We start from the raw sequence: 19,596 nt of genomic DNA on the forward strand, positions 1-19,596 counted from the left end.
AAAAACTTTTGGAACTACAACACAAATAATGTAGTATGTATATTTGTGAGTCTAGAGAGGGCTGGAGACAGACATGAACGAATGACCAGGAATGCCGCTGCCTTGAACACAGAAGTGGGTGATTGGAGGGTACACTAACCTGGTTCCTTATATAAAATAAACTTAGTGCAGTGTTTTTAGGTTGCAGAGAGAGAGACATAAGGAGATTTCAAAAACATGCTTTTAAAAAAATCATAGGGAGTGAACTTTCCAATGACAGTGAGGGGAGGCAAGCAGCACCAGAAGCTGGGCAGACAATAGGATCCAGAGCGGTTTCAGAGGCAGCAAGCTGCTGTTTCCAATCACATCTCATAAATACTGCACTATTTTATTTTATATGAGTCCTGATTAGTGTACAGGAGATCAGTAGGGAGCCTTACAGCCACCCTTTCTGCCTTAGAGGCGGCGGCGCTCCTGTTGCTCATTCCAGGGCAGAAGCAGGCAGCTGGCAAATATTTCAAAATCCAAAAATATCCAAAACACTTCTCATCCCAAGCATTCCAGATAAGGGAGATTCAACCTGTATTGTCACTTGTGTATCTGTTGGCAATGGTTCTTGTTAACTAACATGGCTTAGAGTCTCCTATTAGCTATTCCATCACCATTGAAAGATCCTAATTTCAGGTGATGAGCAGGAGTCCAAGATAACTCTAATCTTGCTTGACATTGGTGCCAGCATAACAGAGCATGCAGATCTGCAAATTTCTCCCAGATGCTTAATCTTACCTAAGAAGCCATCTCCCCTACCTAGGAATCACCTAAAGAAATTATTACTGAAAAGAGATGGGTCAGCATAAATCAGTCACCTAAGATGGTTATGAAATTGTCATTTCCCTATCTATTGCCTTTAACTGGCACTGCTCAAACACTCAACCCTAGCGTAATAAAAATGAATTAGGCATGGTTTTGACTGTGTCTTCCTCCATTAGCTACAAATCCGGAGCCTAACAAATAGTTCCCCCCCCCCCTGCTAAACTTTGCTGTAGCAGTAGTCTCAGTTATACCAAATTCAGATGAATGCTTTATTCTCTACTGCTGTAATGAATTTTTATTTTTCTAGCATTCTCTGCATCAGGAGGTATAAGTATAGCCAGTGCATTTCCATAACTGACAATACAACTGTATACATGTTTAACTTGGAAGTTCAACAAGTATGTGTAGGATTGCAGCCTGAACAGTCTTACTGTATGTGTTTTGACTTCATACAGGTTTGTTTTGCTGCAGTTTTTTGCACTTAGATGTTAATATTCCTGCTATCTGAAAGCCCAATTGGAAGTGCTATTACCCACATTCCTTTAGATTTCCCAGTGGAGTCTGTTAAAATTGATTTATAAGATAATGTTGAAAAACATTGAGACTGGTTCCCCACTGCTTGTAATTCATCTGTCGAATTCAACACATCATACAAGTAGTTCTCAGGTAGGTTCTCATCGAGGCTTTGATTACAGCCACACTTGCTTAGGTATAAAAGAGTTACTGTAATACATGTATTGCATATCTGTATGAATCTTCCTTTTGTTTGAAAAGGGATTGGATCATATGAATTGGTTGTTAATTGGAGCATCCTCCTGCACTTCATAGAATCATCCTTTTCTCCTGTCTGAACTGGATCTTAAGAGTTATTCTTTTGGAAAGAGATGTCTTACATATATCTTGTTAAGTGGCCTTAACATTTGCGTTTGGTGGCCACAGGATCTTTTGTAGTTCTATCATCTTTTGTAGCTTTTGTTTGCTGGACTTCACAGTGGGGGAATCGTATCCTATCGTTCCTATTCAGAATTTCTGATGCCTTTGACATTCCAGTTAGAAAGGCAGTGCCGTCATTCTTTTCCCCACAACTTTAAATAAACTCTTTACAGTTTTGAAAATAAATGTATGAAAGGCTAATTTTGGAACAATCCCGTACATCTAAGATAAAACCACAGGCTGTTGTTTGACTGCCTCCACAGGAATTGCAGACATGAAACTGATTTCCTCCCCTCTTGTTGTGTAGGGATGTAGGGGAAGTGTTGTAGTCTTATCACAAATTCACTCATTATGTCAGGTGAGTTGGGTGAGGGCTTGACTAGAAAAGTCCAGACCAGCTGCTACCGTCCTCCCTTGGCTTGGTCTCTGGAAATGTCCTATGGCATGTTAACAGTTTTACCCTAGGTGACTCTGTCTCTTTCTAGCTTTTACCAAATACTACCTTAGCTTTTTCCCCAGTTGAAACAAAGACCACCGTAATGCTATAAGAGAATATGTCTTTCTTGTGGTCTAAACACATAAGAGTTTTCATGTGCTTTCAAGTCTAGCAGATTTTTGCTGATACCTTTTGGTATGAGCTCTGGCTCACGAAAGCAGATTTTCGCTGTAATAAATCTATCACAGTATTCCTGTGTGTTGCAACACAGCTAGCCAGCCAAACTGTTTACACAGGCATTGTTCTAATCATTTTCCTGATTGCTAATTCTATAGCTCACCTTGATTTGTTTTATTTTGTAGTGATTCTTCTATTGTGTCTCTTTTTATTGCGAGCCACTTTCCCCCTCACGAAAAAGTAGTATGCAAATGTATGTGTTTGCAGATGACGCATATGATTAAAAACATGTATTTGTCTCATGTGCTCAAGACATTTTTGGGTACACGTGTAGAACATTGTATACATAGAAATCTAATGTGTGAAATGCTCTTACATTATCTCAAAACAGCATTCACCAAATAAGAGTGGAAATCAAAACAACTAGCATGTTTGTCTATCTGATAAGTCACTTTTTTCCTTCAGCATGTGAGACTTGCCTAAGGTTGAGGTGTAGTCAACGTTAATATGTGCCTGCCGTGTTTTGTGTTACATGGCTGCAATTTTTCTGTTATATCTGCTTGCATATATTTATACTGAAATGGAACCAGTGGGTGTTTACACAGGTGGAGTCACTTGAGAATAATTTAGAGGTTCACTAGTTCATTAGCTCTGGCACAGATTGCCTATGGCTTTATTTAGGTTCTTGGCACAAGCTAAACCAAATCACTGGTTTCTCAGATAAATTATAGCTACCAAATTTCATCCTTCGGGAATCTCTTAACATTTTTGAGAGTCAACAATTTAGACAATGACACAATTATACTCTGAGAATACCATCTTGTTTTTTGGCTTCTGTTTTCCCCCTTCTATGTGCTCTACCAGATCTCATAAATTATATATCATTTGTTTCTTATAACAAACCTCACATTAAGTTTAGTGGCTATGAATTAAGCAGTGTAGAAGAAGATTAAATATAGCGACAGTTACTTCAGGCCCTGCGTTAGCAATGTCTGAGTGTTCTCAGAGAAAAAAGATTTCTTCACTTATAGTCACCAAGATGCAGAAAAAGTAGGAGCCATTCTACTGTAGGCAAGTATAATTCCCTTTTTATGGAAAGAATTGGGTTTTCATGACCTTTCTTTTTAAGAGCAGGTTTTGCATTGGGCCAGAAGTAAAATGCCAAAACATCCCCACATACAACTACAGAGATCTGTTTGCTCAATCTTTTTTTCCCTTTTCCTTTTCCTTTTCTTGCTTTGTCAGGATCTACTCCTTATGCAGTTGGCTTGAAAATATTTTTTTTTAAAATAGAAATTCCAAAAAGTAAACTTTGAGCTTGCAATTTTATATAAGGGACACCATTTTACTACACCATCGTATTTAATGGGACTTGAGCGTTCATGGAGTTTGGTATCCATGGGGGTCCTGAGCCAAACCCTAGCAAATGCCAAGGGCCACTGTACATTTCTGTGACTGTAATCTGAATTGTGGGGATGGTGTCATTCCATAGAGAGAGACTGAGGCATCTCTCTCATATGCTTGGCTCATAAGCTGCTGCTATCTGTGTAGAGACTCTGTTTGAGCACATCTACTTGTCTGAGTTTGTATGGAGGATTTGTTCAGGCAACCAGAGTATCCGAGTAAACAGATTGAAAATGGAGGAGGAATGGAAATTTGAAAAAGAGATCAGCAGGCAGGCATGATCTGATAGTTTTTTTTCATAATCTGTTGCGTGTCTATAAGTGTGCATGTGTGTGTACGCATGCCTTTAAATTACCTGTCTCATCCATGTGTGTATGCATGTATGCCTGCCTTCAAGTCTCCTGTCACCTTATGAATTCTATAGGGCTTTCTTAGGCAAGGAATACTCAGAGGTGGTTTTGCCAGTTCTTTCCTCTGAAGTATAGCCTATAGCACCTATTATACCTTGAATGTTTCCCACCCAAGTACTAAATAGAACTGACCCCACCTAGCTTCCAAAATTAGACAGGATCTCTCGAATAAGTGTGACTTTGTGAGTCCAAATAATTTCACTTAATGTTAAGGGAATGTACTCTTTACTCCACATGGCTTGGCCTTAAATCCCTCTACATGGAAGTTTTAAGACAGAGTTGTAAAATTTCTAACTGGCCAAAGGTCCTAGCTCTGTTTCATGCAAATGAGTTTTTTGGATGACTATCTGTCGGGGGTGCTTTGATTGTGAGTTCCTGTATGGCAGGGCGTTGGACTGGATGGCCCTTGTGGTCTCTTCCAATTTTATGATTCTACGAATGTAGCATTTGCACTATGCAGGTTAAAGACTGGCACCTCTCCAGGCCTTTTTCTGTACCATTTTGTCTCTGACAGAAGTGGTTATGAGGGCTGGCTTATGGGAAGAATATTAGCCTTCACTGTGGGCCCAAACAGACAGGCCAAAATAAAGCTGCTTCGGGTCACTTTGGAGGTATGGTGTTTAAATGATGTATGCGTCCTAAGAGGCTGGAAGCCACGTCAAAGCCATACTCCAGTCTTAAGGACTGGAGCGCTGCTTCTGGCCTCTTAAAATGTGTGTGTCATTTAAACAGCATACCTCCAAAGTGACCCAAAGCAGCTTTATTTTGGCCTGTCTGTTTGGGCCCTAAAATTCTCTTCTGAAGTGACTTTTAGCTCTTGGTAAGATACCACAACATAAGTATTATTACATTAATAATGTCATTACAATCATTAAAATCACAGTGTTATTAAAAGGATTACCTAAATGATGTAGTAGACTAATTTAGCGACTGATAGTCTATCCAGTTTTTTTATTTATTTATTTATTTATTTTTTATTATTTTATTACAGTTTTGTAAGAAAAAATCCATATACATTCTCTCTGCAGTTGTAGATGTGAAACAAAGTAAAAACTGTGCAAATTACCATTGGAGTTGCCAGAGCTACCAGTCTATATCCAGTCACATTTTGTGAAAACTGAAATCTGGCTCCTAGTCAAGTAAGAATAACCCGGGAAGGTAAAGGAGATTCAAGGGTATGAGAGGGCACATCTTTTTGCTCATTTCCCCCCCTTTTTCCTTAAGAAAGGGTAAACAACAAAGTAAAAGTACAGTGGACCCTTGTTATACGCTGGGGTTTGGTTCCAAGATCCTCCGTGTATAACAAAATCCGTGTATGCTCAAGTCTCATTAAATATAATGACATAGCAAAATGGTGTCCCTAATAAAAAATGGAACATCAAGGTAAATTTATACTTTTTTGGAACATTTTCAAACCGTGTATGCTTGAATCCGTGTATAAAAAAATCAGTGTATAAGAAGGGCCGACTGTAGTCTAGTTTTAGTCATGTATTTTTAGGCAAGGGATAATCTTCACCACAATCTTTGTTGACTTCCCAATTTTGTTAAAAGTTTTGTTTTCTGTGTCTATAGCTTACATGTGATTACATGCTGTGTCCTTTCTCTTTTTCAAATATAAAACATCAGATGTGATGTTAGCTTTGCAATATACAAATTCTGGTTTGCGGTCAGGTGTTTTGCACTACCTTGAAACTCAGATGTAAATAAAAGATGCAAAATTTGTGTTATAATCTCAGTATGTAACCCAAGCTTTCTGACCACTTGTACTGCAGTGCCAGTATAACAACGGTAGAGTAGAGTGCTTTGCCCATGGGCAGCTGTTGCAGTTTCATACCATAAGTGCTTATGTGTTGGCACAGCAATTCCAATAAATTTGGTGATTATTCCTGTCAGACCAGAAGGTTTCATGAGTTAAAATAACCTCTCATTTCCTCTTACAGGGTTTCTTGGATTACCAAGCAGTAAACCATCAGATCATAATTTTGCGCCTGTTACATTACATTGTCCGCTTCATCTGGAGAATGCAGTGACTAATGCTTCAAGAGGCAGTTGGGATTCTTTACTTATTTTCAGGAGCAACAACCTTGAACAGTGTCTCTGGATGCATTTAACAGACCCTTCTTGATTTTAAGGGGCTTTCAGGAAAGAGTGAAAGAACTCTGAAAGGCATTTGCGCCTTTAATTTTGAAAAGAAAGAAAAGCAGGTTGTTTTTTTAAAAAAAATGGAAGTTCCTTATAAACAAAGCTTGATGGATTTTTGGAAATGGACTATTTTGTGGAAACCGGATTTAATGTGAGAGGAGAGCTGACATTATTCTGTTGTTGGAACTTTTTACAAACAACGCTACATAAGGCTTTCAAGAAAATAATCTCATTTTAGACTGCTGTTATAACCTGCAATGGATTTGACTGAGCCAGCTACTTTGTAAAGCTGCCACAATTTTATATTGAGGATTTACTGTACAGCTTTTAAAATAAAATTCTTCCAAGTAGTGAAAGGCAAGACTCTGGTGGTAGACCCTCCATTCCTTCCAGATTACTTACCTCCACAAGGCAGCATGGTTGCTAAGGAAGCGAGTAGAGGCAAGATGGAAAGGTTTGAACTGACGATGCTTGTGTTAACTCAAAAAAGAAATTCCACTTCTGCCCCTGCATGTCTTACACACAGAAGAAGTTCGCAAAAAACGTACAGATGTCTCCTGTGTAAGCACCGGTTTGGATCTCCCATTATATAAAGCTTCTGCTTCTTGCAGCCTAGAGGGGAGATATCTTGAATTTGCTTTGAGAGTTGAAATTAAACTGTGAAAGTCTTAATGGTCCAAATAATGACACCAGGTTGCCTTTTACAATTTTCTTTCTATATTATTTGTATAGACAAACATGTATATTCTGTAACATATACTGAAGTGGGAAGATGGGGGAGCAATGTAGCAATAAGTCATTGCATGTGGATGAAAGCAGTTCCTACATCTGTGCAATATTACCCTATGTTGTTACAACAGGGTCCTACTGCATAATTCCAGGCGCTGTTTTGATCCCCACTTTGCTATTTTACTCTTCTTTAAATCCAGTGTTGTCTTTGCATTTTAAAGCATTCTGGTTTATATTATTGCTGCCTTTTTCTCTGAAAGTTTGTTGTAAAGAGAGATGACCTAGCAACCATAATGTGGAATGTATAAGGACTACTGACTCGCTGAATGGTTTTGAGGTCAACAGCAGCACAGTGTTCACATTGATCAGAGTCAAAACACCAAAAGGCAAAGCCAGGAACAAAATGTATTTCAACTGATAAATCGTAAGAGGAACATGTTTTTTCTACTTTAAGAGTACCAGTTTCATATGAACAAAATAGGTGATTGGCTGATTATCCAGCATGGGCTCTGAACAGAATCCTGTTAGTGACATGCACACAAGTCAGTGTTGTTTACAGTGGGCCCTTCATATACATGGGGGCTCCACTACAGACCTCCCAAGGATGCCAAAAACCATGGGACCTCAAGTACCATGGTTTTTAATGGTGCTATGCTGCGTGTGTGGCTGCACTGCTGCAGACACATGCACACACCACCATCCAGGAGAATGGGGTAGGGCCATCCACGGATGCTCAAATGGCAAGCCTACAGTTGGGGCAGGCAGGCTGTACTTGCGTGAGGTATATCCCTTTTTGGATGGGGTGCAGGGAGCTATTCTGTAGCCCTTTGTACTTCATCTAAAACCTCCCTTCCAGCAAACCCCTCTCTCCTGTGAAGCCCCAGGAGAAGCCACTAGTAGTGCTTACTGGTGGAGAGAGAAGGGAAGGTGGAGGCCATTTGGACAATGAAGCAGCAGCTGACTCGGCTCCAAGGGGAAGTGAAAAGAAGTTGGACTTCATCCATGAGTGTGCCCTCATTTCTGCCTCCCCCTCCAACTAAGGTGTTGTTTCATCATCTGCTGCTTTATTGCCCCCCGCCCCCTATAAACAGGAGCAGCAGTAGCCCCTTCTGGGGCAGAGGGGGAGACACAGAACTGTGCAGATATAGCATTGTGCTTTGCCTGCTTGAAGTAGTCTCTCAGCCAGTATTCTGTAATGTGCCTGATGTAATGTGTTAAACTAAAATACAAGCAAAATTCTGAATCAAGGGTAGGTAATTCACTGTATGATCTTAATAAATTAGGCAAATTAAGCAGTTTAAAGCCAGCTAGAGGGAGAAGTAAGAATGGGGATTTTCAAACTGTGTGGCTATGTCACAGGAAGAACTGAATTTTTTTTTAAATGAGTCACCACTTTCAAATGGGAAAAGGTCTTCATGCCATTGATTTTCATTTCCATCTCCTTTCTAGGCCAATATATAGAATGATGGAAAGAACAGAATTTAGGAAATTTATTTGTTTAGATTATAGCTTCCAGAATTTCTCAAACCAGCATGGAGGTTGTTGGATTCAAAGTCCACAAGTAATTTTTCCAGCCCTCAGAAGGCCTCCAAGTGCAGGTAAATCCCATCACACATAAGCTCATAGGAAATTATATACCAAATCAGTCTCCTTCTTGCTTAGTACATTTTATTGTTATACAGTGGGCTCTTGGCATCTGCTGGAATTTGATTCCAGCACACCCCATGGATACCAATATCTGTGGACACTGAAGTCCCATTAAATACAATGGAAGAGTAAAATGGTGCCCCTTGTATAAATGGGAAAATCAAGGTTTGCTTTTTGGAATTTGTTTGTTTTGAATATTTTCAAGCTGTAGATGGTTAAATCCATGGATAAAGAATCCAGGGATACAGAGGGCCAACTGTAAGTGGTAGTGTCTGAAGGGCTTCAGACAGGGTTCTGGACATGTAGATGATTAAATCTAGGACTCTTTGCAAATAAAACATATAGGGCCAAAACAGAGAGACTTGAAGGAGCCAGATTGGAGCTGCGGCAACCACATGCCGTAACCCCAATCTGGCCAGCTTCCACCCCAAAGAGGAGCGGAAAAAGCCTGCTCCTATTTGGGGCAGAAAAAAGCTGCCCTTTCCGCTGCGGTGGCAGTGTTTCTGCGGCGCAGTGAGTGTAAATGCCACACTGCTGAAACTCCATGAAGCCACCAGATGTATGGTCAGCCATACAGCTTCCCGGTGGCCTGGGGGTATGCACTATCTAATTTTGCCCCTTAGTCTGCCACTGAGTTATGAATGGACAAAGGGGAAGACAGGATGGTACTGATACTCAACTGGGCTAATTTGTAATCGGAACAAGGACTACTTGTTCTGGGAGCTTAGTGAGAAGATAGGTGTGCAGAAAGAAGTGGAGAGAACCCTTTGCCAGACTTTTCAGAAGCATAAATAATGATCAGAATATGAAAGAATACATTTTGGTCTACAAGTCCTAGATTCCTCCAACAAGCATATGCCCAGTGGCTGGGGGAATGTGTCAATTGTAATCCAAAAGAGTAGCTGTAACAAGCTGTGGCTACCCAGAGCCCTATAATTTTTGCCCAACTTTCCTTTACTTTCAGGGATTGTATAAACATAATGAAGATACTTTCAGCTTTATCTTAACCCAAAAGCTGGCATGTTGTTTGCTGAAAAGTGTTTTGCCGAAAAAAATCCAACATCTCGGTACAGTTGGCCCTTCTTATACATGGATTTTTATACACGGATTCAAGCATATACGGTTTGAAAATGTTAAAAAAATATATAAATTTCAAATATCGAAGCTTGATTTTCCATTTTTTATAAGAGACACCATTTTGCTATGTCATTATATGTAATGGGACTTGAGCATATACGGATTTTGTTATACACGGGGGATCTGGGAACCAAACCCCAGCGTATAACAAGGGTCCACTGTATAGTCAGTTTTGTACTACATATGGTAGGGAATCAATGGCATGCAGTCAACCCCCCAATCTTAAGTAAAAATGAACCAAACAACTAAAATTCCGTTAAAGGAGCCGTGGAATAGAGATGTACATGCTGACTTTTATTTAAAATAAAGACAGCTTTGGTTTCTGTGAAATTCCTCATATTACATCCTAATTTATTCATAATATGTTACAGCAATCCCAGGCATGGTCTACTCAGTGGTAAGTCCTGAGTTTAGTGGCTGTTATTCCCAGAGAGGCAAGCAAATTGCTTCAGTCTTTGACTTTCCAAATGTCATGCATGGATTGTAGGAACATCTAATTTAATTGGTGATTTTCTTTGGAGGAAAACAGAAGTGAGAATTCTAAGAGTAAAACCATAAAAACAAATAGCTAACCTGTGCTGCACCACATTATGGTAAAGTGGTTCGTGTGTGGATTTTAATTGAGTTTTTTGCTTTGCAACAGGAGGCGGCAGTCAGATGAGCTTCCTGAAAGTGTTTATTTGCTTCTCTGTGTGTAAAGTGCCCCTTATTCTGCTCTGCCCATGCAATTTTATCTGTCCACTGATCAGTTATATATCATGGTGCAGAGACTTTGCATAAAGCAGTGGTTCGTTTTAATTTCATATGAAACAGTTTCAAAGTGCTATGTCACCTATTTCTGGTTTCACCCACACCACTGAAAATGTTGTAACCTCTTTCAAAACACAGCTGTCTTTTTTAGTTAAGCTCTTAAGGAGTCAGTCAAAGTGCTATTATACAATTTGCAGAGTTTTGTCGTTCCCAATACTGAAGTATCTCTGTATCATACTATATATGCTGGCTTCCAGGGCTTGCCAGGAGAACATGGACCATTTTCTACCCAGTGTAAAGAAAGCTACTGTACTCTAAGGATTGGAAATCCAGAGGATAAGAATAAACACGAGCATGAAAAGTGCATATGTACCTTTGAGTTGCCCATAGACAGTGGCTTGTGCCTAGCTGGTCATTAAGTGGTTGGTGGGGTCAACACTGACAGCATTGAGAAAAAGAGAGAAATATAGTTTTTCAGTGTCCTGGTTTTATAAATAGGAGGCACTAAGCACTGATCATCATTAGAAAAATTATTTTTTCGAACACAGTTCCCAGAATCACCCAGCTGTCATGACCAATGGTCATGTTGGTTGGGAATTATGGCCCCTAAAATAACTTCTCCAAACTTTGAGAGCTGCAGTTACCCATCCACCTAAATTCTGCATGCAAATACTTTGTCAGTCATTGCACAGCAATTTCTTCTTTTGCTTTCTGTTCCAGAGCCAGCAGGAAAGCATAGATGAAAGTCTGTTTCTTTAAACATATAGGTCAGGCATCTGGATGTTTAAATGGTTGCATTGAAGAAGAATATGACCTTGATAGCTTTGGGGGAACATCATTTTCACCATCATTTTTAGCTTTGGCCAACAGGTTTTTTTCTTTCAAAATTTGTTTTGCTTCTTTAATTTCAAGCGGAAGTTACCGGTATTGCTAAAAGGAATTTGGCTTGTATATTTGCTTCTTGTTCACAAAAGACTTGTTAATTGAAAAAGGCAGGAAAGGGTATTTTAGCAGCCAGCACGATACTGCTCAAATGGATATTGTGCAATAGGGACTTCTCCTGGCATTCAAAAGCCAGGGAAACATAAAGTAGGGATGTTAATATTCTACTATTTTTGTCCTCACAAGTGAGGATGAATAATTGCTATAGTTTTCTCTCTGGTGTGGAGAAAATAAATATTTGTCTGGCTAGTGTTTTGGAAAAATATTCTGAGCAGAAATGTTTTTTGGTAAGATAATGTGATTCACCTTTCCATGTTCCTAAATTGAATTATGATGACATAAAGGAATTTATTACACAGGGTAAAGGACAGAATGCTCCTGTCCTTACCCATCCTTATGGCGCTAAGATTTACAGATGACATCTATCATTGTCCTGTCCTGAAGTTGTCCTTATCGCGTGATTGCAGTAAGATTTTCAGACGACGTTGTGCTTATGCTGTCCACCTCCCATCACTGAAGTGGCATGTCCCGTCACTTTGTGTTAACGGAAACTCCTGTTAATACAATGATGGATGCCACTGACAGGAGAAGGATGGGATAAGCACAGATGCGATAAGGACAGGAGTAGTCCCTCCTTACCCTGTGTGATAATTTCCGAAGACTTAACAGGAAGCCAGCCAGTGTGATTTGTGCAAAACATGGAAAATTTTCTGGGTGGCAATTTACCCAGAAATGAATGCATATGAATGCAGACACCCTTGGACTTCAGTTCTGCCATGCCTTCAGTTCAAATGATGGTTGTCAAGTCTGGCTGAGGCCATACTGGCTTAAGTTGGTTGCCTCTCACTTGACCCAACATGATGCTTTCAAATACCCTATTTGTGACCTGATCTTTCTCAACTCACCAAAGTGCAGTTTCTATTTAGAGTGTAACCTTTTGCCAATGCTTCTGTATTTAGATAACTTTGGTTTTAACTTCTTTTTGTTCCATCAACAAGCAGGACCCAAGGGCTTCCTGCATACACCTAAAGTTGGAGAACTACCATGTTCTTCTGTGCAGATGCTTCTTAGGATACCATGCCTTTACAGCTGGCTTCTTATATGTGGAGTGGATGGGCTAGGAGTGAAATGAGAAGCTGTCCAGGAAATGTATAAAGATTGCCAAGTCCCAGTGGATAAATATTGTGTAGCCTTTTCAATCCCACCCAACATTTTCTCTCCTCTTCCCCCCCCCCCCCAATAAGGCTTGGCTGGCCCAGTGCCTTGAGATGTGTACACATTCATATGTGTTAACTGTTAGCATGGGAGAGCAGTTAGCTTGCTGCCATGGCTTCAGGCAAACTTATTGTAAGCCTAAGAAATATTTTTAAAATTCTGTGAATTATAACATATAAACAGTGAAGGACAAGATATTGGCACTGTGTGGCCCAAATCCAAGCTCTCTTGTTTTTCAATAAATTGACACACTGTATTCTATAATAAATATCTATATCTATCTTAAAAAGCTAATTTTTTTAAAAGGCCCATTTGGTCCCCCCCCCCAACAGATTGGTGCAGGTTTGTGCCTTGGATAACTCCACTGTGTCCTTGGTAGACTTGTGGGTTTTAATAACCTTTAAAAACCTTTATATCGAGTAATGTATCTAATCTTGTCTACTAGGGGATTCTTTTTAACTTTTCTAGAAATACATGTTGTAAAAAAATAATCCTGCCAAAACATTTTATGAAGAATTTTCTTTGGTTGTGGAGAAACCAGATTCAATTTTTTTGTGTGTGGAATATTTACTTTTTTCTTTCAATGTTCTATGCTTCTTTTCTTTCAATGATTGTAAATATTTGAATATTTATTAGATTAGAGCAGTCGTTTTTCTCATCTGAGCCAAATGTTACCTGTGTGCAATGTTCCCTCTTTTCTAACTACATCATGTAAGATTTTTTGTATAGTAGAAGTAAATTTCTCTAAACTTTTTTTGTAGAATTTATCTTGTTAAATACTGTAGATTTCTTTTCTTTGTAATTAATGCACTCTACTGTTCCATAATGCTGTAACTTGTAGAAATGGTGTATATTTATTTTCTGCTTATTTAAGTTCTTGTAAATTCTTTTTTTTTTCCTTTGAGTTTTACTTAGTATATATGGAAATAGTGATTGATCAGTTTAGAGCACTGTCTACTAGTTTGAGATAGTTGATGCTGTTTTAGATTATTGTTTAAACCCTTTAGTTTCCTCACATCTCTCTTGCCACCTTCCCCATCTTGTTAAGATGTTCAAATCTGAAGATAGGGATCAGGTTCAAATCTCTCATTGGGGAAAGAACTGCACATGCTCAAGGACCACATTCACCATCTCCTTTGCAACTTTTAATATGAATCTCTTCCAAATAATGCTGTGGGAACCAAAGGTGGCTGAGAATGCAAATTTCACTTCAGCAACATACAGTGCTCTGAACTAGTCAGTCTTTAAAAATGATAAAATGTACCCTGAAAATTCACTTGCATACAGCATCAGTCCACGGAGAACATCGCCGCTTTAGATTTATGTCGAGAATTCATTTGGTGCTGGTTCACAATCTTTTTGGTGCTTCCTGTTTCTTCCTTCAATTGTGCTTATAGTAAGGGCTGTTTAAGACCTCATCCCTTGACCTCAGTTTATCTAGCACAGGATATGGCTGTTACCTCATGAACAAGAAGTACCTGCAGGTTATTCAAGAACTACTAAATTTTTTAGGGGGAGGACTGAAATTTTGCACCCTGGTTTAAAGACCACTTGTTACTGTATGGCAGCACCTTGTCATCAGGTACAAACATCAATGTAGCACTGATCTTGTACTGATTAATCACTAACGTATTTCATAGAACCCAGCATATGTAGCATTTTTATTGCAGTTTCCCTGGCTTACTTGTGTTTTGCACTGATGAAAATTTGACAGGGTAATTGCCACTTTACTTGTGCAATACTGCTGTAAATAACTGCAGATCTTTTTTTAAGATGCAATCTTTTATGTTAATAATGAATTTTATATGAATAAAACTTTCAACTATTCATCCCGTATTCTATGTTCCTTTTATTTAACTGTTTGCCACTGGACTCTTTATTTTTGCAATTGAAGATCATATGTTTCAGGGTTGGATTTAAGTATTTGGATGTTAATATTGGCACAGAAATGTAAATGGCTCTTAAAATGGATCATTCAAGTAACAGAACAGTCTGGCAATGCTGTTTCTAATTCATCCAGCATTTTGGTATTGCTGAAGAAGAGACACAGAACAGGGCAACCAAAACTAGGTTTGTAATATTGTAGTTCTGAAATCATATGAAGCCACTGTTTTAATAATTACAATAGTAGCAAGGAACCACAGACATTTCTCACTTTCTATCTGGGTTGACTGTTTACTGCATTCATATCCTCTCTAATCCGCTAATCTGACATACTGGGAGTTCAGTTCAATAAAATGTTAAAATATACATCATTGATCTTCTTCAAAATACTTGTTTCTAATACATTCTTGAAACATCCGTCTCCCCTATTCCACCAAGTTTCATATGTTTGAAATGTTGCTAACACCGATGTGAAAAAAATATTAGATTCAAACAATAAAGCAGAATTAAGCATTTTTCAGTATGAAAAACAAAACGGAGCAAACCTGTGACTATGAGCTTAATTTGTGTCAGGCAAGCACACCAGAGAATTAAGTGTTTCCTGGTGCACAACTGGGATTGTGTTTGCTTTTGGTTGGCATTTACTGTATATACTCTGCTATAAGTCAACCTCATGTATAAGTTGAGGCCAGGTTTTGGGGCAAAAATTAGGGATTTTGATATGACCCGTGGATAAGTTGAAGGTAAAACGTATGGGCATGGACAAATGATCTAAAAAATAAGCAAAGGTAAACAATGCCAAAAACTTATAAAATTCCAGCAGGCATAACTATGCTCACCCTAAAGGCTGGATGGATGAGATAATAGAAAGGGGTCAGTGCTCCCAGGACAGATTATGCTCTTGCCTTTTACCAGGGGATGGTTCATTTTTAAATAAGAATAAAAGTACAGTACTTAAAGTGACCTGTTGATAAGACAACTCAGGGTTTTGGGGGTCAATTTTTGCCTAAAATTTCTAGATTTATACATGAGTATATACAGTAATTTCATTTAGCAGGTTACATCCTCTACTGTTCCATGAGTGTGCAGTAAAAAGATGCACCCTACTTCTGTGAAAAACACACTTTCTGCTACAACAGAAACACAGCATGCCACAACATTCCCAGAACAGCAAAGGAACCATATCCAAGAATAGAATAATGCACAAAGAATTATATGAACTACCCTGTTTGAGTCTCATTCCATCACTGAAACAGCTTTCCACATCTGTATTGGTGAACAAGTAATTTTCTCACATTCCTGAAACACAGCAAAGGGTGCTAATGAACTGTACTTTTAAATGGATTGGAAGAAATTAATTACCTCCGCTGCCGATGAACTGAGGCCTAAGAAGATTTGTGTGGAATTGTCCAATGGACTGTGAGATGGCAGAGTCACTGGAAGGCTTTCAGAACGTTCCTCACAATCTGTGGTAGACACATAACAGGTTTATTATTCTATGAACACATCCAGCTCAATACAGTGTCAAGATCATCTCATAGAATCATAGAGTTTGAAGAGACCACAAGGGCCATCCAGTCCAACCCCCTGCCATGCAGTAACTCTCCATCAAAGCATCCCCAACAGATGGCCATCCAGCCTCTGCTTGAATAATGTCTGCTAATTGGTGATCATTATCTGCTGGGAAAGCCCCTGACTCTGGTTCCCCATTTGCATTTGCTGAGTCCTTGTTTTGGGAATCAAAAATACTGTTTGAAAACACTGAAATTCTGGACCATGCCAACCACTACCATGTCAGGATGCACAGGGAAGCCATTGAAATCCATAAACATCTGGATAATTTCAACCGGAAAGAAGAAACCCTTAAAGTGAACAAAATTTGGCTACCAGTCCTGAGGAATAATAATAATAATAAATTTTATTTATGTTTCCCCGCCTCTCCCAGTGGATCGAAGCAGGGTTCCAGACTAAATAAAAGCACAGAGTGTTTACATCAAAATTCAATTACAAACAGCTAAAAACAACAAAATATCCAACATCAGACAATAACAATAGCATCAACAAGCAAGGCAGGGATCATACACAAACAGGGGCATGTCATCCATATCAGGGGGGTATAGCAAAATAAGGACTCAGCAACAATACACATGCAAATCACTCCTGCCTTCCCAGGCTCACACAGTGTGTGTGTATATGTGTGTGTGTGTGTGTGTGCGCGCGCGCGCACACACACACACACACACACACACACACTCTTTTTCCAGGCAAAGCATTCTTTGAAAATGCCAGCCATAGATGCTGGCAAAAAGTCAGGAAGAAAATCTTCTAGAACATGGCCACATAGCCCGAAAAACTCACAAAAAACCACTCAGGGACACATGTTTATGTGCTGGCTCTAGTTTGTTGGTGCCATTCCCTATATGACATTCAAGTCCTGAGCTATAACCTGTTCTCTATTAACACAATCTGTCATTCCCCCTATCAACAGCTTATTTATCATATACTTCCAAGCCTGGTCCTAAAGTTTGGAAGCAAGACACTTATTCCTGTTATTTCTCCCCAGCATAAAAAACAGAGTTTGAAAGTAATGCATTACTATAATATAGTTATCATAACAAGCTATCTTTTTTTAGTAATGAGGATGTGCATCATTAACATTGCAACAGTTAACACAATAAACAGTTATGAACATTTATTGTTGTGCCAAGACATTCCAAACACTTTTAAAGGGCATTTTGGCCAGGCATTTTGACAGAAATATTTCACATTTTACACCACAAGCTTACCAATCTAAGGAAAGGGAGCCAAAAAGGAAGAAGCAATGCAGTGAGTGACTTTTAAAAACCTTGTTAAAAGTAATGGCAATCATTACAACAAGCAACAGGAACAAATTGCTTCTAAAACTTTTTGTCCGGATCTATGATTTTAACACACACAATGCATGCTGCCCTGATGTGAAACTAGCACCATGACCGTAGAGGTCCATGAAGGAAAAATGCTAGGTTGTTTTTTTGGCTATTTATAATCAGTCTTGGTCTCTTCCTAACCAAACAGAAGGGGCTAGCCTGAAGAAAGAGGCTCCTCCCTCCCTAACTTCACACCAGTGAAGAGATCCAGGACATCAATCCTGGAAGCCAGGTGGAGAGCATCTGGATAAAAATTAAAGGGGAGGGAAACAACAAGGATGTTATGGTGGGAGTCTACTACAGACCCCCAAGTCAGACTGAGGAATTGGATGATATCTTTCTAGAACAGATGACTACACACTCAGAAAGGAGAGATGTAGTAGTGATGGGTGACCTCAACTAACCTGATATTTGCTGGAAGTCAAACTCAGCAAAATCCTCAAGGTCTAGCAAATTCCTCACTTGTCTTGAAGACAATTTCATGGTCCAAAAGATGGAAGAGGCAACAAGGGGGTCAGCTATTTTAGATCTGATCCTAACCAACAAGGATGACTTGGTTAATGGGGTGCAAGTGGTGGGATCATTAGGTGGAAGTGACCATGTTCTCCTGGAATTTGTAATACAGTGGAAAGAAGAAGCCAGGCATAGTCAAACACGCATTCTAGATTTTAGGAGAGCGGATTTCAGTAAACTTAGAGAAGTACTGAGGGCGATTCCATGGTCAGAAATACTAAAAGATAAAGGAGTTCAGGACGGATGGGAGTTTCTCAAAAGGGAGATACTGAAGGCACAATTTCAAACAGTTCCAGTGAAAAAGAAAAATGGGAAGTGTCTCAAGAAACCAGGATGGATGACTAAGGAACTTTCAACGGAGCTAAGTTTGAAACGGAACATGTATAAGAAATGGAAAAAGGGGGAAATCACGAAAAAGGAATTCAAAGAAATAGCAGGCATGTGTAGGGGTAAAGTCAGAAAAGCTAAAGCGCAGAATGAACTCAGGCTTGCTAGAGAGGTTAAAGACAACAAAAAGGGCTTTTTTGGATATGTCCGCAGCAAAAGTAAGAAGAAGGAAATGGTAGGGCCACTGCGTCGAGAGTATGGCAAAATGTTAACAGGGGACAGAGAAAAGGCAGAATTACTCAACACCTTCTTTGCCTCAGTCTTCTCAGAAAAGGAAAAGGGTGCTCAACCTGAGGATAATGGAGCAGAGGACAGAATAGGGGAATTTCAGCACAGAATAAGTAAAGAGATAGTAGAGGAACACCTTGTTAATCTAAATGAATTTAAGTCTCCGGGACCAGATGAACTCCATCCAAGGGTATTAAAAGAATTGGCAAATGTAATATCGGAGCCATTGGCAATCATATTTGAAAACTCCTGGAGAACAGGAGAGATCCCAGCAGACTGGAGGAGGGCAAACGTTGTCCCCATCTTCAAAAAGGGGAAAAAAGAGGATCCCAACAATTATCGTCCAGTTAGTCTGACATCAATACCAGGAAAGATTCTGGAGCAGATCATTAAACAGAGAGTTTGTGAACATCTAGAAGGCAATGCCATAATCACAAAAAGTCAACATGGGTTTCAGAGAAACAAGTCATGCCAGACAAATCTAATCTCTTTCTTTGATAAAATTACCAGCTTGGTAGATGAAGGGAATGCTGTCGATATAGTATAGCTTGATTTCAGTAAGGCCTTTGACAAGGTTTCCCATGACATTCTTGCAAGCAAGCTTGTAAAATGTGGGCTAGACAAAGGAACTGTTAAATGGATCTGTAATTGGTTGACCGGCCGAACCCAAAGGGTGCTCAACAATGGCTCCTTTTCATCCCGGAGAGAAGTGACCAGTGGGGTCCCACAGGGCTCTGTCCTGGGCCCAGTGCTATTCAACATCTTTATCAATGACCTGGATGACAGAATTGGGAGCATACTTATCAAATTTGTAGATGACACCAAATTAGGAGGAATAGCTAATACCCCAGAGGACAGGACCAAGATTCAAAATGACCTGAATAGACTAGAAAGCTGGACTAAAGCTAACAAAATGAAATTCAACACGGAGAAATGTAAGGTATTGCACTTAGGGCGGAAAAAT

General features: G+C 39.4%; 1 protein-coding gene and 1 long non-coding RNA gene across 5 annotated transcripts in view; one reads left to right on the forward strand and one right to left on the reverse strand.

Annotated features, from left to right (window-relative positions):
* Positions 1–6,278, forward strand: part of BCL2L11 (BCL2 like 11) — a 34,694-nt gene extending 28,416 nt beyond the window's left edge. For both annotated transcript variants that reach the window (XM_089529060.1, XM_089529061.1), the window contains exon 4: positions 6,093–6,278. In XM_089529060.1, coding sequence (XP_089385186.1) covers positions 6,093–6,182 — 90 coding nt within the window. In that variant the 3' untranslated portion in view covers positions 6,183–6,278. The remainder of the gene's footprint in view (positions 1–6,092) is intronic.
* The window catches only part of LOC149310492 (uncharacterized), a 262,852-nt gene that overhangs the window by 18,112 nt on the left and 225,144 nt on the right, over positions 1–19,596 (reverse strand). For all 3 annotated transcript variants that reach the window (XR_016281673.1, XR_016281672.1, XR_016281674.1), the window contains one exon: positions 15,961–16,064. This is a non-coding gene — a long non-coding RNA (uncharacterized LOC149310492). The remainder of the gene's footprint in view (positions 1–15,960; positions 16,065–19,596) is intronic.

The sequence above is a fragment of the Sceloporus occidentalis genome, unplaced genomic scaffold, assembly GCF_023333645.1.
Source record: "Sceloporus occidentalis isolate IW3139 unplaced genomic scaffold, rSceOcc1.0.p SCAF_6, whole genome shotgun sequence".
NCBI lineage: Eukaryota > Metazoa > Chordata > Lepidosauria > Squamata > Phrynosomatidae > Sceloporus > Sceloporus occidentalis.